Here is a 21,424-nt window from a genome sequence, read left to right on the forward strand (position 1 = left end):
AACTATCGACTATTGACACTGTGTGGTCCACGTCTACCATAAAACTATCGACTATTGACACTGTGTGGTCCACGTCTACCATAAAACTATCGACTATTGACACTGTATGGTCCACGTCTACCATAAAACTATCGACTATTGACACTGTATGGTCCACGTCTACCATAAAACTATCGACTATTGACACTGTGTGGTCCACGTCTACCATAAAACTATCGACTATTGACACTGTGTGGTCCACGTCTACCATAAAACTATCGACTATTGACACTGTGTGGTCCACGTCTACCATAAAACTATCGACTATTGACACTGTGTGGTCCACGTCTACCATAAAACTATCGACTATTGACACTGTGTGGTCCACGTCTACCATAAAACTATCGACTATTGACACTGTGTGGTCCACGTCTACCATAAAACTATCGACTATTGACACTGTGTGGTCCACGTCTACCATAAAACTATCGACTATTGACACTGTGTGGTCCACGTCTACCATAAAACTATCGACTATTGACACTGTGTGGTCCACGTCTACCATAAAACTATCGACTATTGACACTGTGTGGTCCACGTCTACCATAAAACTATCGACCATCGACTATTGACACTGTGTGGTCCACGTCTACCATAAAACTATCGACTATTGACACTGTGTGGTCCACGTCTACCATAAAACTATCGACTATTGACACTGTGTGGTCCACGTCTACCATAAAACTATCGACTATCGACTATTGACACTGTATGGTCCACGTCTACCATAAAACTATCGACTATTGACACTGTGTGGTCCACGTCTACCATAAAACTATCGACTATTGACACTGTGTGGTCCACGTCTACCATAAAACTATCGACTATTGACACTGTGTGGTCCACGTCTACCATAAAACTATCGACTATTGACACTGTATGGTCCACGTCTACCATAAAACTATCGACTATTGACACTGTGTGGTCCACGTCTACCATAAAACTATCGACTATTGACACTGTGTGGTCCACGTCTACCATAAAACTATCGACTTATTGACACTGTGTGGTCCACGTCTACCATAAAACTATCGACTATTGACACTGTATGGTCCACGTCTACCATAAAACTATCGACTATTGACACTGTGTGGTCCACGTCTACCATAAAACTATCGACTATTGACACTGTGTGGTCCACGTCTACCATAAAACTATCCACTATTGACAGTGTGTGGTCCACGTCTACCATAAAACTATCGACTATTGACACTGTATGGTCCACGTCTACCATAAAACTATCGACTATTGACACTGTGTGGTCCACGTCTACCATAAAACTATCGACTATTGACACTGTGTGGTCCACGTCTACCATAAAACTATCGACTATTGACACTGTGTGGTCCACGTCTACCATAAAACTATCGACTATTGACACTGTGTGGTCCACGTCTACCATAAAACTATCGACTATTGACACTGTATGGTCCACGTCTACCATAAAACTATCGACTATTGACACTGTATGGTCCACGTCTACCATAAAACTATTGATACTCGACTATTGACACTGTGTGGTCCACGTCTACCATAAAACTATCGACTATTGACACTGTATGGTCCACGTCTACCATAAAACTATCGACTATTGACACTGTATGGTCCACGTCTACCATAAAACTATCGACTATTGACACTGTATGGTCCACGTCTACCATAAAACTATAGACTATCGACTATTGACACTGTGTGGTCCACGTCTACCATAAAACTATCGACTATTGACACTGTATGGTCCACGTCTACCATAAAACTATCGACTATTGACACTGTATGGTCCACGTCTACCATAAAACTATCGACTATTGACACTGTGTGGTCCACGTCTACCATAAAACTATCGACTATTGACACTGTGTGGTCCACGTCTACCATAAAACTATCGACTATTGACACTGTGTGGTCCACGTCTACCATAAAACTATCGACTATTGACACTGTATGGTCCACGTCTACCATAAAACTATCGACTATTGACACTGTGTGGTCCACGTCTACCATAAAACTATCGACTATTGACACTGTGTGGTCCACGTCTACCATAAAACTATCGACTATTGACACTGTGTGGTCCACGTCTACCATAAAACTATCGACTATTGACACTGTATGGTCCACGTCTACCATAAAACTATCGACTATTGACACTGTGTGGTCCACGTCTACCATAAAACTATCGACTATTGACACTGTGTGGTCCACGTCTACCATAAAACTATCGACTATTGACACTGTGTGGTCCACGTCTACCATAAAACTATCGACTATTGACACTGTATGGTCCACGTCTACCATAAAACTATCGACTATTGACACTGTGTGGTCCACGTCTACCATAAAACTATCGACTATTGACACTGTGTGGTCCACGTCTACCATAAAACTCATATCGACTATTGACACTGTATGGTCCACGTCTACCATAAAACTATCGACTATTGACACTGTATGGTCCACGTCTACCATAAAACTATCGACTATTGACACTGTGTGGTCCACGTCTACCATAAAACTATCGACTATTGACACTGTGTGGTCCACGTCTACCATAAAACTATCGACTATTGACACTGTGTGGTCCACGTCTACCATAAAACTATCGACTATTGACACTGTATGGTCCACGTCTACCATAAAACTATCGACTATTGACACTGTATGGTCCACGTCTACCATAAAACTATCGACTATTGACACTGTGTGGTCCACGTCTACCATAAAACTATCGACTATTGACACTGTATGGTCCACGTCTACCATAAAACTATCGACTATTGACACTGTGTGGTCCACGTCTACCATAAAACTATCGACTATTGACACTGTATGGTCCACGTCTACCATAAAACTATCGACTATTGACACTGTGTGGTCCACGTCTACCATAAAACTATCGACTATTGACACTGTGTGGTCCACGTCTACCATAAAACTATCGACTATTGACACTGTGTGGTCCACGTCTACCATAAAACTATCGACACTATCGACTATTGACACTGTATGGTCCACGTCTACCATAAAACTATCGACTATTGACACTGTGTGGTCCACGTCTACCATTAAACTATCGACTATTGACACTGTGTGGTCCACGTCTACCATAAAACTATCGACTATTGACACTGTGTGGTCCACGTCTACCATAAAACTATCGACTATTGACACTGTATGGTCCACGTCTACCATAAAACTATCGACTATTGACAGTGTGTGGTCCACGTCTACCATAAAACTATCGACTATTGACACTGTGTGGTCCACGTCTACCATAAAACTATCGACTATTGACACTGTGTGGTCCACGTCTACCATAAAACTATCGACTATTGACACTGTGTGGTCCACGTCTACCATAAAACTATCGACTATTGACACTGTATGGTCCACGTCTACCATAAAACTATCGACTATTGACACTGTGTGGTCCACGTCTACCATAAAACTATCGACTATTGACACTGTATTGTCCACGTCTACCATAAAACTATCGACTATTGACACTGTATGGTCCACGTCTACCATAAAACTATCGACTATTGACACTGTTTGGTCCACGTCTACCATAAAACTATCGACTATTGACACTGTGTGGTCCACGTCTACCATAAAACTATCGACTATTGACAGTGTGTGGTCCACGTCTACCATAAAACTATCGACTATTGACACTGTATGGTCCACGTCTACCATAAAACTATCGACTATTGACACTGTGTGGTCCACGTCTACCATAAAACTATCGACTATTGACACTGTGTGGTCCACGTCTACCATAAAACTATCGACTATTGACACTGTGTGGTCCACGTCTACCATAAAACTATCGACTATTGACACTGTGTGGTCCACGTCTACCATAAAACTATCGACTATTGACACTGTATGGTCCACGTCTACCATAAAACTATCGACTATTGACACTGTGTGGTCCACGTCTACCATAAAACTATCGACTATTGACACTGTGTGGTCCACGTCTACCATAAAACTATCGACTATTGACACTGTGTGGTCCACGTCTACCATAAAACTATCGACTATTGACACTGTATGGTCCACGTCTACCATAAAACTATCGACTTATTGACACTGTGTGGTCCACGTCTACCATAAAACTATCGACTATCGACTATTGACACTGTGTGGTCCACGTCTACCATAAAACTATCGACTATTGACACTGTGTGGTCCACGTCTACCATAAAACTATCGACTATTGACACTGTATGGTCCACGTCTACCATAAAACTATCGACTATTGACACTGTGTGGTCCACGTCTACCATAAAACTATCGACTATTGACACTGTGTGGTCCACGTCTACCATAAAACTATCGACTATTGACACTGTGTGGTCCACGTCTACCATAAAACTATCGACTATTGACACTGTGTGGTCCACGTCTACCATAAAACTATCGACTATTGACACTGTGTGGTCCACGTCTACCATAAAACTATCGACTATTGACACTGTGTGGTCCACGTCTACCATAAAACTATCGACTATTGACACTGTGTGGTCCACGTCTACCATAAAACTATCGACTATTGACACTGTGTGGTCCACGTCTACCATAAAACTATCGACTATTGACACTGTGTGGTCCACGTCTACCATAAAACTATCGACTATTGACACTGTATGGTCCACGTCTACCATAAAACTATCGACTATTGACACTGTGTGGTCCACGTCTACCATAAAACTATCGACTATTGACACTGTGTGGTCCACGTCTACCATAAAACTATCGACTATTGACACTGTATGGTCCACGTCTACCATAAAACTATCGACTATTGACACTGTATGGTCCACGTCTACCATAAAACTATCGACTATTGACACTGTATGGTCCACGTCTACCATAAAACTATCGACTATTGACACTGTATGGTCCACGTCTACCATAAAACTATCGACTATTGACACTGTGTGGTCCACGTCTACCATAAAACTATCGACTATTGACACTGTATGGTCCACGTCTACCATAAAACTATCGACTATTGACACTGTGTGGTCCACGTCTACCATAAAACTATCGACTATTGACACTGTATGGTCCACGTCTACCATAAAACTATCGACTATTGACACTGTATGGTCCACGTCTACCATAAAACTATCGACTATTGACACTGTATGGTCCACGTCTACCATAAAACTATCGACTATTGACACTGTGTGGTCCACGTCTACCATAAAACTATCGACTATTGACACTGTGTGGTCCACGTCTACCATAAAACTATCGACTCCTATTGACACTGTGTGGTCCACGTCTACCATAAAACTATCGACTATTGACACTGTGTGGTCCACGTCTACCATAAAACTATCGACTATTGACACTGTATGGTCCACGTCTACCATAAAACTATCGACTATTGACACTGTGTGGTCCACGTCTACCATAAAACTATCGACTATTGACACTGTGTGGTCCACGTCTACCATAAAACTATCGACTATTGACACTGTGTGGTCCACGTCTACCATAAAACTATCGACTATTGACACTGTGTGGTCCACGTCTACCATAAAACTATCGACTATTGACACTGTGTGGTCCACGTCTACCATAAAACTATCGACTCCTATTGACACTGTGTGGTCCACGTCTACCATAAAACTATCGACTATTGACACTGTGTGGTCCACGTCTACCATAAAACTATCGACTATTGACACTGTGTGGTCCACGTCTACCATAAAACTATCGACTATTGACACTGTGTGGTCCACGTCTACCATAAAACTATCGACTATTGACACTGTGTGGTCCACGTCTACCATAAAACTATCGACTATTGACACTGTGTGGTCCACGTCTACCATAAAACTATCGACTATTGACACTGTGTGGTCCACGTCTACCATAAAACTATCGACTATTGACACTGTTGTGGTCCACGTCTACCATAAAACTATCGACTATTGACACTGTGTGGTCCACGTCTACCATAAAACTATCGACTATTGACACTGTGTGGTCCACGTCTACCATAAAACTATCGACTATTGACACTGTGTGGTCCACGTCTACCATAAAACTATCGACATTCGACTATTGACACTGTATGGTCCACGTCTACCATAAAACTATCGACTATTGACACTGTATGGTCCACGTCTACCATAAAACTATCGACTATTGACACTGTATGGTCCACGTCTACCATAAAACTATTGATACTATCGACTATTGACACTGTGTGGTCCACGTCTACCATAAAACTATCGACTATTGACACTGTATGGTCCACGTCTACCATAAAACTATCGACTATTGACACTGTGTGGTCCACGTCTACCATAAAACTATCGACTATTGACACTGTGTGGTCCACGTCTACCATAAAACTATCGACTATTGACACTGTATGGTCCACGTCTACCATAAAACTATCGACTATTGACACTGTATGGTCCACGTCTACCATAAAACTATCGACTATTGACACTGTATGGTCCACGTCTACCATAAAACTATCGACTATCTGACACTGTGTGGTCCACGTCTACCATAAAACTATCGACTATTGACACTGTGTGGTCCACGTCTACCATAAAACTATCGACACGACTATTGACACTGTATGGTCCACGTCTACCATAAAACTATCGACTATTGACACTGTGTGGTCCACGTCTACCATAAAACTATCGACTATTGACACTGTGTGGTCCACGTCTACCATAAAACTATCGACTATTGACACTGTGTGGTCCACGTCTACCATAAAACTATCGACTATTGACACTGTGTGGTCCACGTCTACCATAAAACTATCGACTATTGACACTGTGTGGTCCACGTCTACCATAAAACTATCGACTATTGACACTGTGTGGTCCACGTCTACCATAAAACTATCGACTTCGCTATTGACACTGTGTGGTCCACGTCTACCATAAAACTATCGACTATTGACACTGTATGGTCCACGTCTACCATAAAACTATCGACTATTGACACTGTGTGGTCCACGTCTACCATAAAACTATCGACTATTGACACTGTGTGGTCCACGTCTACCATAAAACTATCGACTATTGACACTGTGTGGTCCACGTCTACCATAAAACTATCGACTATTGACACTGTGTGGTCCACGTCTACCATAAAACTATCGACTATTGACACTGTGTGGTCCACGTCTACCATAAAACTATCGACTATTGACACTGTGTGGTCCACGTCTACCATAAAACTATCGACTATTGACACTGTGTGGTCCACGTCTACCATAAAACTATCGACTATTGACACTGTATGGTCCACGTCTACCATAAAACTATCGACTATTGACACTGTATGGTCCACGTCTACCATAAAACTATCGACTTTTGACACTGTATGGTCCACGTCTACCATAAAACTATTCTATCGACTATTGACACTGTGTGGTCCACGTCTACCATAAAACTATCGACTATTGACACTGTATGGTCCACGTCTACCATAAAACTATCGACTATTGACACTGTATGGTCCACGTCTACCATAAAACTATTCGACTATTGACACTGTGTGGTCCACGTCTACCATAAAACTATCGACTATTGACACTGTATGGTCCACGTCTACCATAAAACTATCGACTATTGACACTGTATGGTCCACGTCTACCATAAAACTATCGACTATTGACACTGTATGGTCCACGTCTACCATAAAACTATCGACTATTGACACTGTGTGGTCCACGTCTACCATAAAACTATCGACTATTGACACTGTGTGGTCCACGTCTACCATAAAACTATCGACTATTGACACTGTGTGGTCCACGTCTACCATAAAACTATCGACCCTATTGACACTGTATGGTCCACGTCTACCATAAAACTATCGACTATTGACACTGTGTGGTCCACGTCTACCATAAAACTATCGACTATTGACACTGTGTGGTCCACGTCTACCATAAAACTATCGACTATTGACACTGTGTGGTCCACGTCTACCATAAAACTATCGACTATTGACACTGTATGGTCCACGTCTACCATAAAACTATCGACTATTGACACTGTATGGTCCACGTCTACCATAAAACTATCGACTATTGACACTGTGTGGTCCACGTCTACCATAAAACTATCGACTATTGACACTGTATGGTCCACGTCTACCATAAAACTATCGACTATTGACACTGTGTGGTCCACGTCTACCATAAAACTATCGACTATTGACACTGTGTGGTCCACGTCTACCATAAAACTATCGACTATTGACACTGTATGGTCCACGTCTACCATAAAACTATCGACTATTGACACTGTGTGGTCCACGTCTACCATAAAACTATCGACTATTGACACTGTATGGTCCACGTCTACCATAAAACTATCGACTATTGACACTGTGTGGTCCACGTCTACCATAAAACTATCGACTATTGACACTGTGTGGTCCACGTCTACCATAAAACTATCGACTATTGACACTGTATGGTCCACGTCTACCATAAAACTATCGACTATTGACACTGTATGGTCCACGTCTACCATAAAACTATCGACTATTGACACTGTGTGGTCCACGTCTACCATAAAACTATCGACTATTGACACTGTGTGGTCCACGTCTACCATAAAACTATCGACTATTGACACTGTGTGGTCCACGTCTACCATAAAACTATCGACTATTGACACTGTATGGTCCACGTCTACCATAAAACTATCGACTATTGACACTGTGTGGTCCACGTCTACCATAAAACTATCGACTATTGACACTGTGTGGTCCACGTCTACCATAAAACTATCGACTATTGACACTGTGTGGTCCACGTCTACCATAAAACTATCGACTATTGACACTGTGTGGTCCACGTCTACCATAAAACTATCGACACTATCGACTATTGACACTGTGTGGTCCACGTCTACCATAAAACTATCGACTATTGACACTGTATGGTCCACGTCTACCATAAAACTATCGACTATTGACACTGTATGGTCCACGTCTACCATAAAACTATCGACTATTGACACTGTATGGTCCACGTCTACCATAAAACTATCGACTATTGACACTGTGTGGTCCACGTCTACCATAAAACTATCGACTATTGACACTGTGTGGTCCACGTCTACCATAAAACTATCGACTATTGACACTGTATGGTCCACGTCTACCATAAAACTATCGACTATTGACACTGTGTGGTCCACGTCTACCATAAAACTATCGACTATTGACACTGTGTGGTCCACGTCTACCATAAAACTATCGACTATTGACACTGTGTGGTCCACGTCTACCATAAAACTATCGACTATTGACACTGTGTGGTCCACGTCTACCATAAAACTATCGACTATTGACACTGTATGGTCCACGTCTACCATAAAACTATCGACTATTGACACTGTGTGGTCCACGTCTACCATAAAACTATCGACTATTGACACTGTGTGGTCCACGTCTACCATAAAACTATCGACTATTGACACTGTGTGGTCCACGTCTACCATAAAACTATCGACTATTGACACTGTGTGGTCCACGTCTACCATAAAACTATCGACTATTGACACTGTGTGGTCCACGTCTACCATAAAACTATCGACTATTGACACTGTGTGGTCCACGTCTACCATAAAACTATCGACTATTGACACTGTGTGGTCCACGTCTACCATAAAACTATCGACACTATCGACTATTGACACTGTATGGTCCACGTCTACCATAAAACTATCGACTATTGACACTGTATGGTCCACGTCTACCATAAAACTATCGACTATTGACACTGTGTGGTCCACGTCTACCATAAAACTATCGACTATTGACACTGTGTGGTCCACGTCTACCATAAAACTATCGACTATTGACACTGTGTGGTCCACGTCTACCATAAAACTATCGACTATTGACACTGTGTGGTCCACGTCTACCATAAAACTATAACTCGACTATTGACACTGTGTGGTCCACGTCTACCATAAAACTATCGACTATTGACACTGTGTGGTCCACGTCTACCATAAAACTATCGACTATTGACACTGTGTGGTCCACGTCTACCATTAAACTATCGACTATTGACACTGTGTGGTCCACGTCTACCATAAAACTATCGACTATTGACACTGTATGGTCCACGTCTACCATAAAACTATCGACTATTGACACTGTGTGGTCCACGTCTACCATAAAACTATCGACTATTGACACTGTGTGGTCCACGTCTACCATAAAACTATCAACTATTGACACTGTATGGTCCACGTCTACCATAAAACTATCGACTATTGACACTGTGTGGTCCACGTCTACCATAAAACTATCGACTATTGACACTGTATGGTCCACGTCTACCATAAAACTATCGACTATTGACACTGTGTGGTCCACGTCTACCATAAAACTATCGACTATTGACACTGTATGGTCCACGTCTACCATAAAACTATACGACTATTGACACTGTGTGGTCCACGTCTACCATAAAACTATCGACTATTGACACTGTATGGTCCACGTCTACCATAAAACTATCGACTATTGACACTGTGTGGTCCACGTCTACCATAAAACTATCGACTATTGACACTGTGTGGTCCACGTCTACCATAAAACTATCGACTATTGACACTGTATGGTCCACGTCTACCATAAAACTATCGACTATTGACACTGTGTGGTCCACGTCTACCATAAAACTATCGACTATTGACACTGTGTGGTCCACGTCTACCATAAAACTATCGACTATTGACACTGTATGGTCCACGTCTACCATAAAACTATCGACTATTGACACTGTGTGGTCCACGTCTACCATAAAACTATCGACTATTGACACTGTGTGGTCCACGTCTACCATAAAACTATCGACTATTGACACTGTGTGGTCCACGTCTACCATAAAACTATCGACTATTGACACTGTATGGTCCACGTCTACCATAAAACTATCGACTATTGACACTGTGTGGTCCACGTCTACCATAAAACTATCGACTATTGACACTGTATGGTCCACGTCTACCATAAAACTATCGACTATTGACACTGTGTGGTCCACGTCTACCATAAAACTATCGACTATTGACACTGTATGGTCCACGTCTACCATAAAACTATCGACTATTGACACTGTATGGTCCACGTCTACCATAAAACTATCGACTATTGACACTGTATGGTCCACGTCTACCATAAAACTATCGACTATTGACACTGTGTGGTCCACGTCTACCATAAAACTATCGACTATTGACACTGTGTGGTCCACGTCTACCATAAAACTATCGACTATTGACACTGTATGGTCCACGTCTACCGTAAAACTATCGACTATCATATTGACACTGTGTGGTCCACGTCTACCATAAAACTATCGACTATTGACACTGTGTGGTCCACGTCTACCATAAAACTATCGACTATTGACACTGTGTGGTCCACGTCTACCATAAAACTATCGACTATTGACACTGTGTGGTCCACGTCTACCATAAAACTATCGACTATTGACACTGTGTGGTCCACGTCTACCATAAAACTATCGACTATTGACACTGTGTGGTCCACGTCTACCATAAAACTATCGACTATTGACACTGTGTGGTCCACGTCTACCATAAAACTATCGACTATTGACACTGTGTGGTCCACGTCTACCATAAAACTATCGACTATTGACACTGTGTGGTCCACGTCTACCATAAAACTATCGACTATTGACACTGTATGGTCCACGTCTACCATAAAACTATCGACTATTGACAGTGTGTGGTCCACGTCTACCATAAAACTATCGACTATTGACACTGTATGGTCCACGTCTACCATAAAACTATACTCGACTATTGACACTGTATGGTCCACGTCTACCATAAAACTATCGACTATTGACACTGTATGGCCGACCATTGACACTGTTGGTCCACGTCTACCATAAAACTATCGACTATTGACAGTGTGTGGTCCACGTCTACCATAAAACTATCGACTATTGACACTGTATGGTCCACGTCTACCATAAAACTATCGACTATTGACACTGTATGGTCAACGTCTACCATAAAACTATCGACTATTGACACTGTATGGTCCACGTCTACCATAAAACTATCGACTATTGACACTGTATGGTCCACGTCTACCATAAAACTATCGACTTTTGACACTGTATGGTCCACGTCTACCATAAAACTATCGACTTTTGACACTGTATGGTCCACGTCTACCATAAAACTATCGACTATTGACACTGTGTGGTCCACGTCTACCGTAAAACTTTAGACACTATCGACTATTGACACTGTGTGGTCCACGTCTACCATAAAACTATTGACTATTGACAGTGTGTGGTCCACGTCTACCATAAAACTATCGACTGTTGACACTGTGTGGTCCACGTCTACCATAAAACTATCGACACTATCAACTATTGACACTGTATGGTCCACGTCTACCATAAAACTATCGACTATTGACACTGTATGGTCTTCGTCTACCATAAAACTATCGACTTTTGACACTGTATGGTCCACGTCTACCATAAAAATATTGATACTATCGACTATTGACACTGTATGGTCCACGTCTACCGTAAAACTATCGACTTTTGACACTGTGTGGTCCACGTCTACCATGAAACTATCGACACTATCGACTATTGACACTGTATGGTCAACGTCTACCATAAAACTATCGACTATTGACACTGTATGGTCCACGTCTACCATAAAACTATCGACTATTGACACTGTATGGTCCACGTCTACCATAAAACTATCGACTTTTGACACTGTATGGTCCACGTCTACCATAAAACTATCGACTATTGACACTGTGTGGTCCACGTCTACCGTAAAACTTTAGACACTATCGACTATTGACACTGTGTGGTACACGTCTACCATAAAACTATCGACACTATCGACTATTGACACTGTGTGGTCCACGTCTACCATAAAACTATCGACTATTGACACTGTATGGTCCACGTCTACCATAAAACTATCGACTATTGACACTGTGTGGTCCACGTCTACCATAAAACTATCGACTATTGACACTGTATGGTCCATGTCTACCATAAAACTATCGACTATTGACACTGTGTGGTCCACGTCTACCATAAAACTATCGACTATTGACACTGTGTGGTCCACGTCTACCATAAAACTATCGACACTATCGACTATCGACACTGTGTGGTCCAAGCCTACCATAAAGCTATTGACTATTGACACTGTATGGTCCACGTCTACCGTAAAACTATCGACTATTGACACTGTGTGGTCCACGTCTACCATAAAACTATCGACACTATTGACTATCGACACTATCGACTATTGACACTGTGTGGTCCACGCCTACCATAACACTATTGACTATTGACACTCTGTGATCCACGTCTACCATAAAACTATCGACTATTGACACTGTTTGGTCCACGTCTACCATAAAACTATCGACTATCGACACTGTATGGTCCACGTCTACCATAAAACTATCGACTATCGACACTGTGTGGTCCACGCCTACCATAACACTATTGACTATTGACACTGTGTGGTCCACGTCTACCATAAAACTATCGACTATTGACACTGTGTGGTCCACGTCTACCATAAAACTATCGACACTATCGTCTATTGACACTGTGTGGTCCACGTCTACCATAAAACTATCGACTATTGACACTGTATGGTCCACGTCTACCATAAAACTATCGACACTATCGACTATTGACACTGTATGGTCCACGTCTACCATAAAACTATCGACTATTGACACTGTGTGGTCCACGTCTACCATAAAACTATCGACTATTGACACTGTGTGGTCCACGTCTACCATAAAACTATCGACACTATCGACTATTGACACTGTATGGTCCACGTCTACCAAAAAACTATCGACTATTGACACTGTATGGTCCACGTCTACCATAAAACTATCGACTTTTGACACTGTATTGTCCACGTCTACCATAAAACTATCGACTATTGACACTGTATGGTCCACGTCTACCATAAAACTATCGACTATTGACACTGTATGGTCCACGTCTACCATAAAACTATTGACACTATCGACTATCGACACTGTGTGGTCCACGTCTACCATAAAACTATCGACTATTGACACTGTATGGTCCACGTCTACCATAAAACTATTGACTATTGACACTGTATGGTCCACGTCTACCATAAAACTATCGACTATTGACACTGTATGGTCCATGTCTACCGAAAAACTATCGACACTATCGACTATTGACACTGTGTGGTCCACGTCTACCATAAAACTATCGACTATTGACACTGTATGGTCCACGTCTACCATTAAACTATCGACTATTGACACTGTTTGGTCCACGTCTACCATAAAACTATCGACTATTGACACTGTATGGTCCACGTCTACCATAAAACTGTCGACTATTGACAGTGTGTGGTCCACGTCTACCATAAAACTATTGACTATTGACACTGTGTTGTCCACGTCTACCGTAAAACTATCGATACTATCGACTATTGACACTGTATGGTCCACGTCTACCATAAAACTATCGACTATTGACACTGTATGGTCCACGTCTACCATAAAACTATCGACTATTGACACTGTGTGGTCCACATCTACCATACAACTATCGACTATTGACACTGTATGGTCCACGTCTACCGTAAAACTATCGACACTATTGATTATTGACACTGTGGTCCACGTCTACCATAAAACTATCGACTATTGACAGTGTGTGGTCCACGTCTACCATAAAACTATCGACTATTGACACTGTGTGGTCCACGTCTACCATACAACTATCGACTATTGACACTGTGTGGTCCACGTCTACCATAAAACTATCGACTATTGACACTGTGTGGTCCACGTCCACCATAAAACTATCGACTATTGACACTGTATGGTCCACGTCTACCATAAAACTATCGACACTATCGACTATTGACACTGTGTGGTCCACGTCTACCATAAAACTATCGACTGTTGACACTGTGGTCCATGTCTACCATAAAACTTCAATTCATAGCCCGGGTGGTTATTTGCTTAATTCACTGAACACATCAGGCCCTTATTAGAGACAGGCTTCTATTTGAGCCAGGTGTTTATTTCCTTAATGCATACAGCTTTTGCTCATTTGCATTGTTAATTGTTTAATTCCAGCATTCACTTCCAGTATTTTAATCAATGTATTCATTTCCTGCACTGATGTGTTATCATTTACACACTGTGTCACGTTTCTTGTTTCAGTATGCATCTATAAAAATATATATTATTCTCCTATTTGACCGTGCATTTTCTGCAGTTCTTACTTTCGCAACTAGAAGGCAGACTGACAATTTCCGGGGGGTCTGTAGTCCTGAAGTTGTTGACTGTTTTATGCTTACCTAATTTTTATCAAGTGATTACTGAATTATTTAAACCCCTATAGTCGATTGACACACCGGTATGTCAATCTAAGTAACACAATAAACAATTCCCCATCATAATCTCCAGTTTAAGATAGAGATATGGTATCTGTTTTTTTGTATGGAATGCGTCTCAATCCACCGCATCCGCCAATATCGCACTTCCGCGTCTGCGGTGGAAGGTGGCAGAGCTAGAGCGGTGTTTGTCAAACCATGAGACAACCCCACAAAATCGGTCTTCTCAAGAAAATGGCTGTAGCGTCGGAACGCTCTATGACCCCCACAAATGTCAGGGGACTCGTCTGAAGTCAGTACCATCGATGTGCTTATAGTAGCAAAGGCCAAATTCAGTATTTTCTCAAATCATTTTCTTATATATTTTTTTACACCTAAAGGGGTCCTAAAATTCAAAATAAAAAAGCTGAATGATCCATAGTGTGCCCATCGTAAAACAATTCCATATGTCAGCTTAGATGAGTGCTTATCTTGATGTTGTTTTCTTTTATTCATAATATATTTTTTTAAATAATTTGCACAGTCACGTTGCTTTTTTATTTATTTGTTTACCCCTAATCCTTCAGAACATTCCCTATTGATCCCCGACCCCCTTCCTGTTTCCCACCCTTCCTAATGCCTCCCGGTCCCCCCACCCCTAAAATCACAGATAAAAAAGGAAAAATAAATAAATAAACAAAGTAATACAAATAAAATAATAATAATAGTTATTATAATAATGGCATTAATAATAGTTTTAGAAACACCTTATTACAAATATGTCCCAGTTTACAGACCATAATACACATACTTAGCAGATAAATAGTATTCCAGTTGGATAATAACACATGTGTATATGTAGAATAACAATCTAAAGGATGCCATAATAGATGGAGACCAAGGAGAACAGAAGATCAATGATTTCCTAAGGGGGAGGTGTTAAGATTACACATTGACCAACAACTACCCTACTATGATGGACCATTTACCTTGATGTTTTTGATGCTTGGGTTCCACTGGTGCATCTCCTCCACCTTCCACAGGATGTGATGTATCTCTTCTGGGGTGGCGTCTAACACAGTCTCCAGTCTGAAGACTTTCCTGTCCCCAGACACTTTACTGTAGATCACATCCCCATTCTCCTACGACAGACATTTACAGGAAATGTTGTAATGTGGCATCCTTATGATTTCCTTTAACAACACAGTTTCAAGAAGGTTTCTAATGATGTCCTGATTTTCTATAGAACACAGTTACTGTACGTTCTCTTGTGATAGTCTTTCTACTTCATTTGGTCTTGAGATTACAGAACATTTCTCTACTCGAGTTACAACGTTTTGGTAGTGTGGCATCTACAAAGGGACAACCAGCCACGTCGCTTGCTTCCGGTCAAGCTAAACACCTTCTTTGCCCGCTTTGAGGTTAACACAGTGCCACCCACGCGGCCCACTACCAAAGACTGCTTTTCATTGACTTTAGCCCCGCCCTGTGCAACTGGGTCCTGGACTTCCAGGTAGTGAAGGTAGGAACAACACTTTCACTTCGCTGATCCTCAACACAAGGGTGCGTGCTCAGCCCCCTCCTCTACTCCCTGTTCACCCATGACTGCGTGGCCACAAATGGCTGCAACTCAGTCATCGAGTTTGCAGATGACACAACAGTAGTAGGCCTGATTACCAATAATGACAAGACAGCCTACTGGGGGGAGGTGAGGGCCCTGCGAGTGTGGTGCCAGGAAAATAACCTCTCTCTCAATGTCGACAAAACAAAGGAGCTGATCGTGGACTTCAGGAAACAGCAGAGGGAGCACGCCCCTATCCACATCGACGGTATCGCAGTGGAGCAGGTGTAAAGCTTCAAGTTCCTCGACATACACATCACTGATGATCTGAAATTTGGCTTGGCACCTAAAACCCTCACAAACTTCTATAGATGCACAATTGAGAGCATCCTGTCGGGCTGTATCACAGCCTGATACGGCAACTGCATGGCTCTCAGCCGCAGGGCTCTCCAGAGGATGGTGCAGTCTGCCCAATGCATCACCGGGGGCAAACTACCTGCCCTCCAGGGCACCTACAGCATCTGACATCACAGGAAGGCCAAAAAGATCATCAAGGACAATAACCAGCCAAGCCACTGCCTGTTCACCCCATTATCATCCAGAAGGCAAGGTCAGTACAGGTGCATCAAAGCTGGGACCAAGAGACTGAAAAACAGCTTCTATCTCAAGGCCATCAGACTGTTAAACAGCCATCACTAGGCTGCTTCCACCCCATTATGTAAGCCTGGCCACTTTAATAATGGAACAATAGTGACTTTTAATAATGTTTACATATTTTTGCTTTATCAAATAAAATGTTAAATCTCATATGTATATACTGTATGCTATTCTACTGTATTTTAGTCTATGCCACTCCGACGTTGTTCATCCTAATATTTATATGTTTCTTAATTCCATTCTTTTACCTTTAGATTTGTGTGTATTGTTGTGAATTGTTAGATATTACTGCACTGTTGGAGCTAGAAACACAAGCATTTCGCTACACCCGCAATAACATCTGCTAAATATGTGTATATGTGACCAATACAATTTCGATTTGATTTGATATGCATATTACCGGTACAAGGTTTCCATGGTTATAGCTATTTAGATGAAGTTTTCCTAAATGTCAAAGTAACGGAAAGTGAAAGTTTGGATATGTGGCATTAGTATGCAGCTTTACAACACACCGTTTCAGAAAGTAGAAGAGTAACTGCTGCATTTGGAACAGCTACTGGGTTCCTTATTAAATAACTAATAACACATTTGGTTCTGGGTTCTGAGATTATGGAAAGTGCATTTTTCTCCTACAAGGCAAAAAGTTCCCTACTTAACTAAATTGAATGCACAGGCTGTAAATTGCTTTGGATTAAGAACGTCTGCTAATTGACTAAAATGTAAAATGTTAGAAAGTTAGAAATTGTGGCAACAGTATGCAGCACAAAGTGCCCATGTCAATTATATTTGAAGGGTTTTGAAGACAGGATATCCTTGACAGTTTGGTGGTTTGGCATCAGTACAAGGTTTCCATAGCAATAGCTTTTTTTTGGAGATTGAAAAGATATGCATGAACACATGGAGCAACATATTTTAAAGGGGAAATACATGATGGTTTGACAAAAATCTATATACAAATCCCGGATTGCCTCTTTAATCAACGATGATGTATGGATGTATGGATGATGCACTACCTCTGTGAGTTCTGTTTTCCATCCGTTCTTATCCTCAACAATGTCCAGAGCCTTGGTCAGCGCCTCGTGCCCACGTCTTATGTACAGCAGCTCCTCCTCTTTCAACGGGACTGGGTTGACTACCTCTCTTCTGGAGCTCTCTGTCACAAGTTTACATACACACATGAAAAGGGCCCTCACAGCAGCACTCACTTTATTCAGTTCTATTTGAAGCTGTTTAATATTCAATGGTCAGTACAAGTTATAGTGAAAAGTAAAATAGTAAAATATGTAATTATAACTAAAATAAGGGAAGTTTGTGCTCTGTGTAAAATAATAATGTAATTGAAAATGTGTGCAATTTGTGTATCATCGTCAGGCTTACCACTGTGTTGATGCTGAGCGGTGCCAGTCTGCCAACCCATATGGCTGGTCCATGTTGGTAGTTGGGTCTGCCCATTCCTCTGCATGTGAGCTAGCTCCTGGCCGATCGCTGCGATAGCTCGCCGTTGCAGTCCTGTCGTAGGATGACAATAATAACAACAGTCAGCTTTCATTTGTAGAGCACATTTCATATAGCCTGGTCCCAGATCTGTTGTCTCCTACTATAACCTGGTCCCAGATCTGTTGTCTCCTTCTATAGAATGGTCCCAGATCTGTTGTCTCCTACTATAACCTGGTCCCAGATCTGTTGTCTCCTTCTATAGCCTGGTCTCAGATCTGTTGTCTCCTTCTATAGCCTGGTCCCAGATCTGTTGTCTCCTACTATAACCTGGTCCCAGATCTGTTGTCTCCTTCTATAGCCTGGTCCCAGATCTGTTGTCTCCTTCTATAGCCTGGTCCCAGATCTGTTGTCTCCTTCTATAGCCTGGTCCCAGATCTGTTGAATCGTACTATAGCCTGGTCCCAGATCTGTTGTCTCGTACTATAACCTGGTCCCAGATCTGTTGTCTCCTACTATAACCTGGTCCCAGATCGGTTTGCTCTCTTGTCAACTCCATTGCTCATTATCAAGCCAAACATGTTTAGCATGACACAGACTGCCGCTCAGGCTGCATTTGATACATTCTGCAAGTCAAAGTGTTGTACACTTTGATGAGGACTTCTCAGGATTTCTCTCCACAAACTAAGACTACTACTAGTCACAGCCAAGACGCCATTAACAGCAACAATAGATAACTCCATCCAGATGAACGTGCACTGGCTGGTCCCAGATCTGTTTGTGCTTTCTTGCAATGACCATAGGAGGGAATTGGCAAGGCAGCACTAACTGATCTGGGACCAGGCTATGTGCAGTGTGCAAGACACCGTAATCCTACAATCTATGGAATGAGAGAAAATGTATGCATCTCTTCAGGCCTGCATCCAAAATGGCCCCCTGTAGTGCCCTGGTCAAAAATAATGCACTATATAGGGAATAGGGAGCCACTTAGAACATAACCAAGATTATATAGTTGTATGTTTTTACCTGCCATGGTCCTGAGGTGAGGGTAGGAGATTCCACAGCAGAGCTTCACCATGGCAGGCAGCATACTGTAATGTTGGTGACAGCGACGGCAGCTTGAGTGTGCCAGGCTCCAGGCTTTATAGGACCTCTGAAGGACAAGAAAGGAGATAAGGGGATGGGTTAGAGGATAGGATTGTAAACTGAATTCTGGCCCCAAGGTTGCTGTTAGAGAGACACACACACAGCTGCTTCCAATAGAGGTATTTTATGTGTGCTTCTAAAAAGGAGAGAATAAATCATGAGGATCCATGTATACAATAATAATCCACAACCATTATCAGAATGACACGTCTACATATAGGATGGCCTGTATTCTAGTGAAGGTTCATCCTATATAACTACTGCAGAATGACAAGTCTACTTATAGGACGGCCTGTACTCTAGTGAAGGTTCATCCTATATAACTACTGCAGAATGACAAGTCTACATATAGGATGGCCTGTACTCTAGTGAAGGTTCATCCTATATAACTACTGCAGAATGACAAGTCTACTTATAGGACGGCCTGTATTCTAGTGAAGGTTCATCCTATATAACTACTGCAGAATGACAAGTCTACATATAGGATGGCCTGTACTCTAGTGAAGGTTCATCCTATATAACTACTGCAGAATGACGAGTCTACATATAGGATGGCCTGTATTCTAGTGAAGGTTCATCCTATATAACAAGTAAATTCTATTCATATACTGGCCATACACAGACATATTGTTATTTAACTAGGCAAGCCAGTTAATAAGAACAAATTCTTATTTACAATGACGGCCAAACCCAGACGGCGCTGGGCCAATTGTGCACCGCCCTATGGGACTCCCAATCATGGCCGGATGTGATGCAGCCTGGATTCAAACCAGGAACGGCAGTGATGCCTCTTGCACTGAGATGCAGTGCCTTAGACCACTGCGCCACTCTGGAGTCCGTACACATACACACACAATCTACATATACATAATACACCATAATACACCATAGCTGTTTGGGAGCCTTTTGGACAGAGACTGTTCTCTCTGCTAGCGCACGGCAAGTCTAGGACCAAAAGGCTCCTTAACAGCTTCTACCCCCAAGCCATAAGACTGCTGAACAATTAATCAAATGGCCACCCAGACTATTTACATTGGACCCCCTCCACCCCCCCTTTGTTTTTACACTGCTGCTACTCGCTGTTTATTATCTATCACTTTATCACTTTACAAATGACCTCATCTAACCTGTACCCTCGGACATTGACTCGGTACCG

General features: G+C 42.0%; 1 protein-coding gene across 1 annotated transcript in view; it reads right to left on the reverse strand.

Annotated features, from left to right (window-relative positions):
- Positions 1-20,212, reverse strand: part of LOC106594977 (steroidogenic acute regulatory protein, mitochondrial-like) — a 91,320-nt gene extending 71,108 nt beyond the window's left edge. The window contains exons 1-4 of the mRNA XM_045687519.1: positions 20,149-20,212; positions 19,090-19,197; positions 18,702-18,841; positions 16,460-16,612 (exon numbers count right to left, since the gene is read on the reverse strand). Coding sequence (XP_045543475.1) covers positions 16,460-16,612; positions 18,702-18,841; positions 19,090-19,197; positions 20,149-20,212 — 465 coding nt within the window. The remainder of the gene's footprint in view (positions 1-16,459; positions 16,613-18,701; positions 18,842-19,089; positions 19,198-20,148) is intronic.
- Between the last annotated feature and the right edge of the window lie 1,212 nt (positions 20,213-21,424).

Source organism: Salmo salar, chromosome ssa01 (genome assembly GCF_905237065.1).
Source record: "Salmo salar chromosome ssa01, Ssal_v3.1, whole genome shotgun sequence".
NCBI classification, from domain to species: Eukaryota; Metazoa; Chordata; class Actinopteri; order Salmoniformes; family Salmonidae; genus Salmo; species Salmo salar.